General features: G+C 36.0%; 1 protein-coding gene across 3 annotated transcripts in view; it reads right to left on the bottom strand.

The window, feature by feature from the left end:
* Positions 1 to 2,470: 2,470 nt before the first annotated feature.
* papola (poly(A) polymerase alpha) overlaps positions 2,471 to 16,399 on the bottom strand; it is a 30,701-nt gene continuing 16,772 nt past the window's right edge. The window contains exons 13-22 of one of the 3 annotated variants that reach the window (XM_012968049.3): positions 12,133 to 12,186; positions 11,735 to 11,854; positions 11,104 to 11,213; positions 9,975 to 10,096; positions 9,464 to 9,606; positions 9,023 to 9,117; positions 8,248 to 8,468; positions 7,750 to 7,818; positions 7,364 to 7,423; positions 2,471 to 4,311 (exon numbers count right to left, since the gene is read on the bottom strand). In XM_012968049.3, the coding sequence (XP_012823503.1) occupies positions 4,216 to 4,311; positions 7,364 to 7,423; positions 7,750 to 7,818; positions 8,248 to 8,468; positions 9,023 to 9,117; positions 9,464 to 9,606; positions 9,975 to 10,096; positions 11,104 to 11,213; positions 11,735 to 11,854; positions 12,133 to 12,186 (1,090 nt within the window). In that variant the 3' untranslated portion in view covers positions 2,471 to 4,215. 3 annotated transcript variants of the gene reach the window in all.

Below are 16,399 nucleotides of genomic sequence, written 5' to 3'. Positions count from 1 at the left end.
AGTTTAAAAAAAAAAAAAAAACAAACAAAAAAAACTACTTGTTTTTACTTTCTGTTTTCAGAAGCTGCATTAGAATATTCATTTTCCTCTCTCTCTACAGCCTGGGGCCTTAATTTAAGAATAATCCAGAACTCCAGCTGATTCTGAAAAATCAATTTTAAAAGTTGTTCTTAAAAGAAACTTCTAAAACTTCCCCCTAATCCATTCCACAGCCAAACTCATTTTGAAAAATCATATTAGTCAAGGGTACATGATCTAATAAACCATTCAACTTTAATAATTCAAGGGTTTTTTTTATGCGCAAACCATATATATATGTATATATATATTTATTTATTTTAAGTGCCTTAGGACTTAACGTTATTGCCAAGGAGACCATCATGCAATATTGAGATAATTGGCTCCAACCAACCTTAACAAATCTGAACACTAAAGACAAACAATTGTTTGAGCAAATTGCTGATCTATTCTAATGCACTACACTAATTAGAGTCAGCCCCTCTATCCTGTGAAAGGCAAACATGGCCACATTAAAGGAGAAAAGGCAGATGTGCTTTATGCTAGTTGCACCACTGGTAATTCTCTATAGGTCACTGCTTCCCATAGTAACCTATAGAAAACTTTCTACCTGGCAGACAGGCCTCCATAAAAAGCTTCTTTTTTATGGATAAATAGGGAGCGGCTTTTAACTGCTGTTGTTTTCCAACTGATAGCTGAAGAGGTCAAAACACCCCATGTGACCTTAAGCCTTACATTTATTGTTGTAAATTCTAGTTAATAGTACTTTGTTGATGTTCCTGCAGCATAGTCCCTCAGTTGGCAGCTTCTAGAAACTTTGGCATCAGCATTAGTCTGACCCAGCCCCACCAGAAGCAGGCTTAAACCTGCCCATATTTCTTCCCCCCCCCCCCCCCCCCCCCCCCCCCCCCCCCCCCAAGAGGTACTGGCATGTATTTGAGCAATAGTAGCCGATGCCAAGTGACCTGCTGCACTTTCAATTTAACTGAATGAGAAGTGCTTGCAGGCGATTATTGGCATTTGAAACACAACGTGTCACAATGACCCTGAGCTTGCCACACATTAATACACAACACACTTTAAAATGCACTAAACTTGTTGTATTACCCATTGTGACTAGAGTTCGCATTGATTACAAGTAATTCCTATTTAATGATTTTACTGTATCTATAATTTGTATTAATTGCTTGTTTTTATCCTCAAAACGCATTGTGCAGCTATATGGTCAGGTAGGGGTTACCTTTAAATACCTTTTAACTTTTGAAGTCTTTACTTCCTATTATTTGTGGTTTTTGAAATTATTTCGCTTTTTGTTTAGCAGCTATCCGGTTGCTAGGGTCCCTTAACAGAATACCTTTAGAAATGGTGGTCTATAGAAGGATATTTGGCTGAATGTTTTTTAGTATGTACAGAACTAGGAAACTGCTGTAGTACTGGGAAGAAACAGCTTGTTGTCGTGGGTCACACAAGCCACAAGAAAATACAAAACATTGAACATAATTATCAAAAAATGTTTAAAAAGGGAATCGCAGTACTGAAAGGACCTCTTGTTTCTTCTATATATACACAATAGTGGTTCCCAAACTGGGACCATTAAGGCCATTCAGGGTACGACTTAAAAGTGAATGCTTATTTACTACTTTGAATATTACTGGATCTATAGTAGGGTAACAGACTTTTGTTTTACATTTATTCACAAGTTGAGATTCAATGCTCTCTATACACATGGTGGTCAGGATCCTTTTGGCAACATGATAGCTCTTAACTGCACTGATAGCTGTTAAAAGGCAAAAACACTTCCCAAACTGCCATATGTATGAAGCCTAAAGTAAGCAGTGGTACAGGTATAGGACCCGTTATCCAGAATGTTCGGGACCAAGGGTATTCCGGATAAGGGGTCTGTCCGTAATTTGGATCTCCATACCTTAAGTCTACAAAAAAATCAAAACATTAATTAAACCCAATAGGATTGTTTTGCATCCAGTAAGGATTATTTATATTTTAGTTGGGATCAATTACAAGGTACTGTTTTATTAATACAGATAAAAAGGAAATCCGTTTTAAAATTCTGAATTATTTGATTAAAATGGAGTCTATGGGAGATGGGCTTTCCATAATTCAGAGCTTTCTGAATAACGGGTTTCTGGATAAAGGATCCCATATCTGTACTAACCAATTTTGTATAAGAAATGGAGACCTAGCCAAAAGCAAAATAATTTGCCCTTCAGTAACTGCTATTTGTGTTGCTGCAATACCATCACAACTTATTTTAAGAACACTGAAAAAGCAAATCTGTTTTTCTTGAAAAATTAACAAAGTGCTGCCATTTTAGTCAATACTTTGCTGGGTCTGAAATTCTTGTGAAGTGTCAGATGCCCGACAGTGTACAAAATGCTGTGTCTGCTGGCCAGTGGGTATGCTGGAAAGCGCAAGAAAGAAAACTTGACAGAGATAAAGAGTTGCACCATGGAATTGTGCTGGTTTTTATTATTTTTTTTTTCCAATGGAGAAATACATCTGTTTACAAAATAGATCTTGAAAAATACAAGGAGTACAGGTACTATAAAACAAAGCAAACTCCAGTCATGAGACAATACGTACATCATGCGAAAGCAACAGTCTGATCCCTGGATAATGAAAACTACAGATAAAAAGTCACCACATGGAAAGAAACAGGGGAAAAAAAGCCAAATGTGTCAAAGAATCTAGCTTAACTAATATGGAACAAATTTAAGTAAGAAAGGGGTGTTGGGGCATCTACAAATACCTGTGTGTGTAAACAGAGGACTATACTCATTCTGTGTCTTACATCATGGCCCTAAATTGCATTACTACACAAAATACACTTGTGACTTGCATTGTTCCTTCTGTGTAGTATCAGTGGAGGAGTGTAAGTCCATAAAACACACTAGTTCTAGAAATATACATTGGGACATTTTCAAATAGTTGATTTAAACTTCAACACTGAAACTGTACACATGAGATGATGTGAAATGCGATGAAACTGAAAAGGGGAGTAATAACAGGTTATTTAAGAATTGGCTAAAGTTCATTGTCAGCTTCCCAAGTATCCCCCCTTCTTTCCCTCTCCTAACATTGCTACAGACACTGGTACCCCTTTTACCTTGCTAAAGCCAAATTTTTGAGCAGTTCGGGTAAACCAGAAGACGGAAGAGTGAAGTGGGTTAATGCTACAGCTGAGGGGCTATTCATGTTGTTATTGTGCAAAATGCACATTCACCAGCACTTACCTAGCATTCTAAAACAATCTTAAATAAAAACTGTAATTAATTGCAAGATTTTTCTCCAGATATAAATACCATGTAAAATACATGGTTATAGCTTTACACATATATATATATATGACTAGTCTGCCATCTTATTAATGTGATGATAAAGGCCTTTATACTCTACAGCATAACTGTTAACAAAAAGGGACAGTCTTGTTGATCAGAATACAACAGCTTATATTGATGCGTTTTGCTCCCGAAGAGAACTATAAATCTATAAGGAAATGTGCATTTGCAGGACACTGCTTTTGTAAATGAGTTGGAATAATGAAAACATTGTAAAAAGAAAAAAAACCCATCCATCACAATGTATAACCAAAACATAACCCTTTAAAAACCTAGATGTAAAGAGAACCCCCAATAATTATTTTGATAGATCTAAAATAACGATCTCTTTGTGACATTAAGACACAGCTTCAACTCTTGAAAATATTCTTCCAGTGTTGTGATCCATCATGCAGACCTCCAGAAATGAATTAAGTCAGAAATTAAAATAAAAGGAATCTAAAAAGTTCCTAACTACTGTTAAAATAAAACATAAAAGTGCATCAGCTGAAAGATTTTAGGCCAGTTGTATTTTGCAAATGTACATAAACCATTATTTCAGTCAGAATGTTTAACACAAACAGAAATGCAGTTATATTTGTCATCTCTTCTTTAAAGGGAACAGAGTCTCTTTTAGTTTAATCAAACTGTCTTTGCTGCCAACACATTAATAGCACTAAGCATTTATTCTCATCATACTAACCTGGACTTCCAGAAAGGCTGCATGTAGCCCAGGACACCTTCATAATATAAGCCTAAACTTTCAGTGGCGTGTCCTGCTACATCCCGCCATTCTTAGACCTTGCAGCAGAAAAATAGCTGAACTGGTGGACATTGTTTATGGACCCTGAGGTGACTGAGTTTATCGATTCAGTCTTAACTTTATTGAATTCTTGATAACAGGAATAGGAGTAGCAGGGAGCACAGAAATATCAGACAGATCTGTACTTGATGATCGCTGGAGAAGGAAATATAACAAAAGAAAACAAAGTTAAAAGTTTAGGTTGGCATTATGTGACACAGTTTAACAGATTTTACAATTTAAATCATAACATTAATAATGACAATTTGCAGTTATTTATGGGGGAATATATTTTAACAACAGCAGCTGGCTTTATTAGTGCACCAAGAGTTTCTATACAACAAATGGTCACAACTGCAAAAGGTCATATTCCTACCTGGCACTCAGGCTTACCAAATATCTTCTATGGCTCAAATACTGACGGGCTTTAAAGCGAAGACAAGCAGGCAGAGTTAATATTTTTCATTATAAACAGAATCTGTTTAACAGATGGCATTTAGGTGGCTAACACTTGCCAATTTTCCAGGCCCTGACCAGAACCGGCACTTACTTCTTACGAAGAGAAGGAAGCTACCAGCCATAAACAAAAGAAACAAAAAGGGATACAGTTGACACAATTTTGTACAAAATATTTTGTTCAACACAAATACAGCCTACAATGCTAATGCAATGTATAAGGGGAAAATAAATAAAAAAAAAAGTAGATAGACAAAGGCAAGACTTTTAAGCCCCATATGGGATTGCAAAAATCAGATAGAACCAAACATCAAATTTTCCCTGTACAGGGCCTTTCAACTCCAGATACGGAAATAAAATAATTTCACTTTTCAATAGCCAATACCATTAATCAGTATAGGAGTGCCATCTAGTGGGCAAACCACGTCACGCTAATGTACTACATGCAAAAGGAAGAGTGGATTCAGTTGCTGAGCTATGGTGGGCAGCATTTTTAGCACAGGCTTTAAATTCACTAACAAAAGTGACTCAAAACAGCAAGTAACTATTCGTTATTTAAAGGATGATTTCCTAAGATAGTGATGTTATCACCAGCAGCACATTGATTTATTCTCAGAAAAGTCTGTAATAATTCTCCAAAAATTAACAGCTTTTTACAAGCAGTTACTGGAGTATATACGATATATATAAGTTCACTTTTAAAATTACCCTTTTAGTATAATGTAGACAGGAATATTCTAAGACAAGTTATAATAAGTCCATTTACATTTTTGTGGTTTTTCATTTTTTGCACCTTTAGCAACCAGATTTTAATTCCAAGCCTAGATATTAATTACACTAGAAACCCAGAACCCATTTTGAAGCCAAAATGTAAGTAGTACAACAACATTAGCTTGGAAAGAAGTTAAGCAATACAGTTAAAGGGGAACTATTATGAATGGGAAACCTGGCTCAGTTCTGACAGGCAGCTTGTGTTCTGAGCAGAGAGGAGTGGGAGTGGCCCAATCATTCTTAACTGACATCTAAAGTTCAACCCCCACATGCTTATCTTTCCTATCTGATAGAAAACCTCAAAAAGAATTTAAAGAAGGTGTAAAAATTTAACCCAATTCATCCTTACATTGCTGGACACTTTCCCGAGTCACTAACAAACACCTAGAACCTATTTCTAGTAGGGATGCACCGAATCCAGGATTCAGTTGGGATTCCGCTGAATCCACGCTCCTGGCCGAACAAAATTAGAATCCTTAAAATCACGTGACTTTGTCACAAACACGGAAGTTAAACATTATTTCCAGGTTGCGAAGCGCACGGTTCTCTTTAACCCTTCCTTGTTTTTGTATATGCAAATTAGGATTCGGTTCGGTATTCGGCAAATCTTTCACAAAGGTTTCAGGGTGCCTCTCTAATTTCTAGGTTATTTAAAATAAGAAGCCACATATCACTTGCTTTTTTGAGCAGCAGCAATCAAGTTATTTAGCACAAAGGCCCAGCAATTTGAAACATACATGCCAAGTGAGCTGGCAGGTGAGTTGGTAGTAGCAGCAAAACAATAACTTAAGGGCATCCACCTTTACATTCCCATAAAACTACAATTTGCCTTTTGTATAACAAATCTTGTAGGAACAGTAACTTGTGCTACTGTTTGTGCAATAACATTGTAGTCCTTGTTTATATGTATGCAAGCTAATCGATAACAGAATATATGGCCATTTCTTAAGAATACATGGACTGACTAGAGTAAATGCTACAGACTGACCAGGTGGGCCTGATTAGACTCCAATTAGCTGACCAATCAAAAAAGCCTAGTCATTCTACAGGAGAGCTCTGACAGAGACAGAGAGGTTTTTGTGAATCCAACATACAGGAATGTATGTGCCTGTACACAGTTTCCTGTGCAGAGGTCTGGAATATTGCTGCAATTGATGAGCCGCTGTTACTGGCATAGAGGAAATCTCTTTTATACACTCTATTTATTACACCTGTATCTGGCTATTGAAGTAAGATTTGTATCTGCATATGTATATTGCAGGAGGGTAACTGGCAGCTGATCTAAGTCTGCTGGTGAGCAGCACAAAACTGAAGCGAAGCAAAAGTGCCTGAAGTGCTGTGTATATGTGGAAATGAAGGACAAAAACAATAAGCTGCTGTTATATGTACAAATGCAGCTTCATCAGCACCCAGCCCGGCTCCATTCCTTTACTTCCCCATTGCACATGTTTGCTGTTGAGGGGTGTGGCCTCATGACATGCTACAGCAAATCAGCTTTTACTTTTATCTGCCACTCAAAACATTTCTGTGAAACTGACGCAGACCAGGGAGCCAGATATTCTGGAAGGTGGGGCATGGGAGGCTGCTTCAATAATTAGCCATAACTTTATAACAGTACAAAATTGTTAGAAGCTACAACTTGTCAAAATGATTGTCTAGACTTTATATTTTCAATATTACAAAAACATTTTTCATTATTGTTCCCCTTTAATAATATTGAAACATCAGAGTTGCTATGTGTTGTCGTCGATGGGATAATTGATCCCCCACAAACAGATTTTTACTTAATGAACTGATAGTAAAACAAAGTAATAAAGTTAAAACTATGCAAAATAAAGACCAAACGAAAAGTAGCTTAGAATAGCTCCAGCTATAAGATACTAAAATTTATTTTAAATGTAATACATTCTGGTTTGTCACAAAATCAGTTATTCAGACATTTTAAAAAAGTGAGGAAATACATTAAAACAATAAGTTATACCTGAGAGGATGGCAGTTCACCTGGAACAGGAGAAGAGGATTTTGCTTCACTTAGTACTTCCTGTGTAAATAAACAAAATGCAATGAATCAAACATAAACCCAACAAAGCTGGGCAGCACTTGGAGGAAAAGGTCTTCTGTTCTTAGTGTCCTGCCTCCTAGTAGTACCAACTATACCCAAGTGATCTTTCCCAACCCCCACCCCCCACAAAGCTAATGTGAGGAAAAATAAATCAAAGAGGAAGCAGGGAACAAATGTAAGTAAACAAACAATACAACATTCTTCAGAGAAAGTCTGATACTCTATCTAGTTTGGTTAATTCAACAAACTTAAGACATGACCTAAGTCATGTAAAGTGAGGGCACTTGTGGTACAACATCACTCACCTTTAGTTCTTCAGTTTCTAATTTATTCTGTTCATCTACCTCTGTGGAATTACTGCTATCATTTTCATCCTAAAGAACAAAAGCAATAACTTACTATATATTTCGCTACAAACAATGTATCTACCTACTTGCCCATTAAAATAAAGCAACTTTTACAGGGAAAATACAGCTTTTTACAAACATACAATGTAGTGTATATATACACATGGCACACATCATATTGTATAAATATGATGCATCCATATAAGTATACATCCTATATGTTATCTCATCCTTAATTAATTTATTGCTCATCATAATATAGGTCATATTATCTATGATATATCACATACTGATATTGCATATTACATTATATATCTTGAAATTGATCCGCCTTACCCAGTGTGCCCTATGCACATCTAACCCTAGTTACAGCCCTGTTTAACATATGCATTTTAGAAGTAGGTTAAGGGCTCCCTGCGAAAGACAAAACATCTCTCTACTTCACAAGCTCAATACCTCCTCTGTTTTGGTTTTTTTAGGGCTCTCTTCATTTGAAGGAGATGATGTCCTTTTCACACCTGCTACTGGACTAGGCAATTTTGTCACTGTATTTGCGACAGGCTTTTGCACTTGGTTCACCAAACGCATAGAAGAAACAACTCGGGTCACTAAAGTTCTTGGAGTAGAAGAAAATGCTGGGGGTGTGGCAGTTTCAGGAATGCTTTCATTTAAACTACCTGCAAACAGATCAGATATCACACAAAAGCTTGTTAAAAAAAAACCAAAAAAACAGACTAGTTAGGCCATAATTAGCACATAGATGCTCACAGGTTATTAAACGGGATCTCCAACAAAAAATGTAAGCGGATTTTGCTTGTATAATTAAATGTAATTCTATGCACCTTCCCAATATATGTTAATTAAAAGTGTTCAATTATTATAAAGTTATTAATGAAATTGCAACTGAAAGCAGTTTGTTTTTGATTTCTGATAAGGAAGTAGCAATGGACAATGTATCACAAGACTCCAATTCCCACAATGCCATACAGATCTGTCACTCTCCTCCTTTGTGTTTTAACTGCAAAACATGCAAGACATTGCAGGTATTGTAGTTTTGGCTGGAAACCACACAATACTAAAACAGTTCAAGGGGGGGTAGGGGTTAATTCTGAAAGAAAAAAAAAAAACATTTGGAATGTTGCTTAGAATTTTGTTGTAATTATGCCAGAAAGCTTTTGAGAGGATACCCCCCATAATGTCAGTACATCTTAAAAAGAAATTGTGATCTTACCCCCTAAATTTTCAGTGGAATTATTCTGTGGCGCCATTACATCAGCAGCCTGGGTGTTGGTCACAGAAAAGGATACTGGTGTTGCTGGGCTGTTTCTGCTTTGGGAAAAGAAATTGCTCATGTAAATAAAGAGCTTACTTTCTATAAAGACATTACCTAAAAGAAAGGGTTTTATTTATAAGAATATGTTACTGAATTTCCCATTCTTTAACATATAGAGCTATAATCAAGATTTCAATATGCAGAGAAGGCAGTATCACAAGAGTAGCAATATTGATTGGCTTGAATGATACATTTTTTTAACTAGTGTAAAAATAACCACAGAGACATCTAGTGTCAATACAGAGTTCTGCAAGTATTCTGACCCTTCTCTGATTTTAAAAGTGTATCACATCAATAAGCAGAAAAAAGAAAATAAATGCTTAAATATAGGATTATTACCCTTGAATTAATCCAGAACAATTTAGCGGACTTGTTCTTGTGGCATTGGTAGGAGAAGGCACAGACATGCTGTTATCACTGTCCACTGATAAATCAATGCTGCTGTCATTCAAAGATACCAGTTTAACACCTTCAACCGAATGCTGAAAAAAATAAAGCATATCAAGATATGTGGAAAAAGCTTTATTTCAATAGGTTTTCTTTTAAACTTGTCAGTGCTGCTGCATAACAACCTTTTTAAGTTTTGTGTGAAAAATTGCTACAACAATTTAGTGGCATGGAGGGCTAGATAAAATTAAAACTTTATAAATAAAATTACTAAACTATAAAATGGATACAAACAGTTGATTAATTTAACAATAAATGACAAAGAACAGTGTAAAAGGTCATAAGATAAAGGAGAATGGTTTAGTGGCCACATGAGGACACCTCAACAAGGCTTCCAAAGACAAGTTTGACATGCCTGAGTTAGAGCATAAACTGGGCAATGGCACACAAACATTTAGCTTACCTTTTTTTTTTTGGGGAGCACATGACTTGGAAGCAGTTGATGAAGTTGCTTCCTCTTGACATGCATTGCAGCAATTTTCATTTCATTTTCAAACATTTTGCTGTTAATGGCCTGCCGGTACACTGCACAAAAGCAGAACTCACACAATTTAGTATAAAACATAGGTAAAGTTTACACGCATATAGTGTTAACAGATGCTGAAAGTGCCCAGCATATTGCATATAGTGATCCTATAATTATAGGGTCACTATACCATCTTTTTAAATGTACCACTGGATTTCTCTACTAAAAACAGTGACAGTGCCTTCCTAGCTAAAATAGGTAGAATAAAGGTACACAAGGAGAAAGCTGTTCAGCACAGGACACCATGGACAACAGTAGAATGTTTATAATTAAATGGCCAGTATACCTCCTTGTTTAAAAGGTGTTAAATGAACAGGGCTTGTGCTGATACTTTGTTATTGTTTAAATTATATTATGTCTTGATCAAAACAAGGCAAACAGGGAAACCAAAGCTGTTCCATGTTTGGTTTGTGCAATATAATTACACAAGCTATTACCTGCACTCCTAAGAAAAGGGATATACAGGCCCTTTAAGTGCACAAGCACATGAATCATGCATGATTATAATTCTGCTATTTTGATGTGTACTTAAAACAATATACTATTTTCATTATTTAACATAGCTTCAATTAATGTATAACTCCTTTCACTTGCTGTATTTTTTCTACTCAAAGGAAACAAGGAATAGTTCTAGAAATGTAACACATCTGTACCTGGGCAGTTCCCAGTCAGAAGTTTGCTTAGACTGTTCTACCTGCAGCTGGTTGGAAAAATCTAATCACAGATTGGTTGCTGTAGGTTACTGCCCAGGTGCAAATTTGCCCCATGTTTATGAATGAGCCCCATTATGGTTTAGGTGTCTGTACCAGTGCAGACCAAACTATAGAAACAAAACAGAAAAATAGCTTAATTTAAAAAGTCATCCAACAGTTATATGGTATTTTCCTTCTTTATAAAAGTCTAATGAAAATAACAGGGGATGAAGAGATTAGTAGTTTTCTTCCTTTTCCCTAGGATTTATGAAGGTGATACTGGCACAGCAACCCCAGACAGTTCTTACACTTACCTGTGTCAGTGAAAGACTGAATGTCATAAGTTAGGTCAACACTCAAGTTTTCTGAATTTTCCATTTTCTTAAACACCAGCCCTATGACCCACATTGTACGGAATTCTTCCCTGCACAAGTATAGGAGAAAGTTACTGGGAGGGGGAAGTTACCCTTTATTTATAGTAACAGTAAATACTAAGAGAATGCTGGTAACAGGCCTAAATTCAATTAAATGCAATGCATTTTTAGATAGTTTTAACATGGTTTTCTTGTTTGGACAAAAAAAATTGCAATGACAAAGATTAATTAAAAGCAGGATGATATAAAAATTTAAAAACAAAAGTCCCCAGTCTCCAAATGTGACTCTTCAGTAAAAGCAAATAGGAGACAGGAATATTCCACCACTTTTTTTTTTTTTTTAAATATAAAATGTTTTTAATCTTGTCCTCCAGTGTTTTTGGATTGCACCTACACATACAAAGCTTTCATATAAAAAATAACCTAATATGAAAATTGCTTACACATTTTTACATATTCTACAAGCTAAGTGGGGGGAATATTTGCTCTATGCTAAATATTGAATAAGCTAGGGGTTTGTTGCATAAAAACATCTTCATGGGGGAAAAAAAAATAAATATACAAAACTTACTTTTCCGTGTTCTCGGAAGGTGCCGGAAATGACTGAGGGTTAACATGAGCCAGTGTAATGAATTCATTCTTCTCTAAACTTCCAACAAGAATACGAATTTTTGATTCTACCAAGCCTACCCTGTAGGGGGAAGGTGCCGAAAAAAATATATATATATATAATCAATAATTAGCATACAAAGTTTTTGGCAAAACATGATGAAATGAAGTCATATGCAGTGGTAAACTATAACTAAGGTTCATTTAACAGTGGAAACAAAACTGTAAAAGAATTCCACATTTACCACATCTTATAAAAGCAATTTTATAGCTTTATGAATGGGTAATTGGTAAATATGTCTTGACTTTCAACAAACACATTAGTATACTAAATTCTTAAACCAAAGTTAATATACTTGCCATTCTAGCCGCTGCTTTTCTGTTGGTGCACTTGCAAGAAGTAGAATATAATGCCTTTGAAGATAAAGACAATATGACATTTTATTTAAATAGGCACAGGCACCGTATACATACAGATAACATGTATATCCATTTTGTAATTTACTCAATGATTTAGTCAAACAGGCACTTATTACTGTGGTGTAGCTATTTGACCAGCGTAGTACATCATATGCATCATCTTGACAGGCAGAGTTCACCTTTTAACTTTCCCTTGTATGTAGACCTTTATATTCTGGGATGATTTGCTATTTGTTTTCATTTTTTATGGGTTTTGTGCAGCAGCTCTCCAGTTCAGAAATTCAGCAACTATTTGTTACTAGCACAGAACAATTGGTTTTGGCTGCCTATGTTAGGTGAAAGCTGGAAAGTGGTAGAAGACTAAACTTAAAAGCTGTAAAAAGTGGGAAATGAAGACCAAATGTAAGCTAAGAACGTGACATAATATACTAAAAGTTAATTTAAAAGGTAAACCAACCCTTAAATAACTACACAAAAATAAAGTGTCCCTGTACATCACTGCTGTTTAGCCTTTTGTGAAGGCCTGATTATGTGACATATTACATGATCAATAGTAACACAAAAGGGACTTTTACAAAAGTAATTAACTATAAAAACAATTTTTTTTTATAAGTGCAAATTGCATTTGCAGGTAGCCAATCAAAACAACACTACTAGCATCAAGAACTTTTTTGATTTTTCATCTGTGCTGACCATGGCTAATAAGGCAGACTGAGCTTTAAGTATCATCCTTTCAGGGATGACATAGGCACTGTACTGGTAGAATAATTAGTATCCCTTGAATATTCCCATGCAATATAATTTTGGGTCACATTCCATCCTAGTGGTGAAAGTTCCAAGAATTCAGCCTGATAGCGGAGCAACCAGATCCATGGCCATGTCATAAGGTGCTAAAATCTTCCAAACTATACGGGTTTGACAATATCAGCTTCTCTACTGGCCAGCAATAAAAAAAAAAAAATGGATGCATGATTCTCATGGTTGAAAAGTGATTGTGTTGGGTGCCACACCCCACTTCATGTAAACATAATATATATATTTGCAGTTAGCTTGTTATATTTGGTCTTGTCCACAACCACAGTGCTAAGTCAGTAGGCTATGCCACCAAGATGGTTCAGAGAGTGCATTTTGATCACTCAAAGGTAGTTCTGGAGGGCACATACAGAGCATTACAGGACCAAGTCACAAAAGCCAATATAGAATCTGAAAACTTGGATCACCTTTACAAAAAGTAAGATCCTGCAAGAGAAAATACATCCAAACTCAATGTTTACATTAAACACCCATAAAAAAAAACCATAGCAAATAAAATCTTGGTAGCAATGATTAGTTAAAGTCTAAAAACCACCCAAACAGAAGACAATGCAAACTTTAAAACGGAGGTTAGTTTGGCTAATGGAAGCGGTGGATTAGTATGTGAGTAACATGAGCATCTGAACTGGAAAAGACCATAACGTATAGTATATGGTCATGAGCACCACCCTCTGAAAAAAAAAAAAAAGTAAAAATTGACAGTAGCATGCATCTTCCTCTGCCATTATAAACCGTCAAGTCCCTATAACAAAAAGGAATGTGTAATACATGAAATAAACCACAACAGTGTTTTTTTGTTTTTAACTAAATAGGTTCTAAGTCACCCCATGAACTCTCACAACAACCCAAAAAGGCTCTCAAACCTCACTGCTTGTCACTCACACTGCACTGAGGGCAACACAATACAATATGTGGGAGTACGGTTTATACCGTACTGAAACCTATGCAATTATCACACTGCCACCAGCCCTGGATGACCTACAGAAGCATTTCTTGCTACTCATAATTGAGAGATGCACAGGGCAAGTCTACTGCGCTGGGGCAAACTTAGAAGCAACTTGCCTAAAAAAATTCTTGGCTTGGTTCATTACAAGTACTACTGACCTACTAACCTCTCTGTTAACTGGAATGTGTTCGTATCCCCTATTATTTGGTACTGCATATGTGGTTATATTTCTTATGTCAGCTTTATCGATGCATTTGCTCTACTAGAGCTTCCTGTTCTGCAAATTTCACAAATTGACTTTTCAAAAGTGTATCACATTAAGCACACCATCAAATATAAAAATTCATGCATTTGTTAAGATGTTTAGCATGTGGCAAAGGGACTGTACTTTGTCAATACATCCTTAGGCAAGGGTTTGTGTCTTTATATTAAACCAATTTAAACGCATGCATACCTGCATGTAAAATATAAAGTGACCGATAAGCTTCCACAGACCCCCCCCCCAGGTAATTTAGTCATGCAACAAATGCAAGCAGCATTCCATTAAATGCAATATCAAAGCAGACAATACAAAGCCTTGGGTATATTACACCATTGGCCATGTTTTCATAACAGGTCTGAAACATATGAATAATAGACAGAGAATAAAACAAATACTTGTATGTGCAAGTCCACAGGTTCACATTGGTCAAATTTAAGCCTAATATGCTTTGTATGAGATAGACTGCATCTATTATTTAAAGCGATGACACCTATGAAAAGAGATTTCTCTGACACTCCCATTAAAATACCGTGACTTGTGTTAGTTATTCCATTAGCAATCATGAATATGATCAAAGGTCAATAGTTCCTTAGTAAAAAAGAAACTGTTGCTGCAAAAACTCTTATTGCTTTTTGGTAACTGAAGGGTGGCCTACAGAATATTTTGCATGACTGCAGCCTAAAAATGAACCTGAAAATCCTAACTGCATCCTTGACGAGACTTTAACGAGAGGTAAATATTCTTAAACAATGAAATATTTATTAACATAGTGACAGAAGCCATATTTCTTGCTTTACAATGTGAATACAACATGAATACTTTCAAAACTGCCAAGAATGTATATATATCAATATGTAGAAGGAACTAGATTCACTTACCCTTCAGAGGATGGCTAAAGTGCTTTAATCAAGTTGAACTTCCTTATTATATTTTGCCATTACTATACCCATTTAGGGAAACAAAACACAGAGACATTCTGAATTTTCTTTTTTTTCTTTTTTTTTTTTAATTTTTTTCTTTTATTGGCTATTTTCTTTGTTTATTGACTATTTATACACAGTCATATTAACATTTGATACAACATATAACCCAAGTAAGTCACTTTAAAAATGCTGAAAACAAAAAGAAAAAAAAAAATGCAGCAGATAAAATGGTCACATCGTTCTTACTGTTGTATCTCCAAGAGGTCCAAAAAGACATCAACAGCCAATGAATATTTACTTACTTCCCCTCTGCTAAACTCTGGATATATACATAAACAGTACTAACTAAACTGCAGAGGGAAAACAAGATGACAATTTGAAGGAAATACAGAAAAGGGGCATGGGGTCAGTGAAAAGGCACATATTTTACTTACCAGAAATAACAATTTATAGAGAAATTAAAGAAACAAAAAACACAAAAGAGAAATGTGCGAATGTGTCTAAGGTCTGGTCCATCTGTGTGTATCCTAAGAACATGCTGTTTTTTTGTTTTTGAAGAGATAATGAACTTTTCAGTCAGGTGCTTATTACCCGTGAACAAACATGCTAGATATTGTTTTATGTAATCTGGGGCCTGAACCTGTTGTTGCTTACCCTCCTTATCATTTTCCAAATAAATCAGACCAGAATTAACACCCTTCCACCACTAGGCTGTCCCCTCATACCAGTATTTTTATAAAATGAATGTCATCAGACAGACTGGGAAGGTAAAGGGTTGAGAAGGGTCCCTACATACATTTTTATCAAAATAAAAGGTACCAATATGGGACCAAAATTGTGGAATCACCATGCGACAGTGGAATAAAGAAACAAAAGCAAAGGTCCAATTGGTTCCTATGGGCAACATGACAAGTCTCCAATGTTAATAAATACACCCCTTGTTGTAGCAGCTTGAAAAGAAAGTTCAAATGATAAGGACAAGGGCTTTCATGCCATAGGGTAGTGTCACACGGTTGGTAGTTCCACACAGAGCAGATTCTCGGACTGCATTTAAATCAGCTGATCTGCAGGGTTTTGTTTCTAATATGTGTCAGTACTCAGAGGCACTGTATTGGGCTGGGCACACAGTGGATTTTGTCACAGAAACAAGAGTATGCCTTTTAACCTAAATTCTGCTGCATGTGTTTGCACCCAGGAAGAGACAGTGTCCTTAAGTGCAGACACACGAATGAGCAGGGGCAGCATTTATGCATTAAGGTGTGC

Source organism: Xenopus tropicalis, chromosome 8, assembly GCF_000004195.4.
Source record: "Xenopus tropicalis strain Nigerian chromosome 8, UCB_Xtro_10.0, whole genome shotgun sequence".
NCBI classification, from domain to species: Eukaryota; Metazoa; Chordata; class Amphibia; order Anura; family Pipidae; genus Xenopus; species Xenopus tropicalis.
This window is presented reverse-complemented; position numbering and strand designations above follow the sequence as displayed.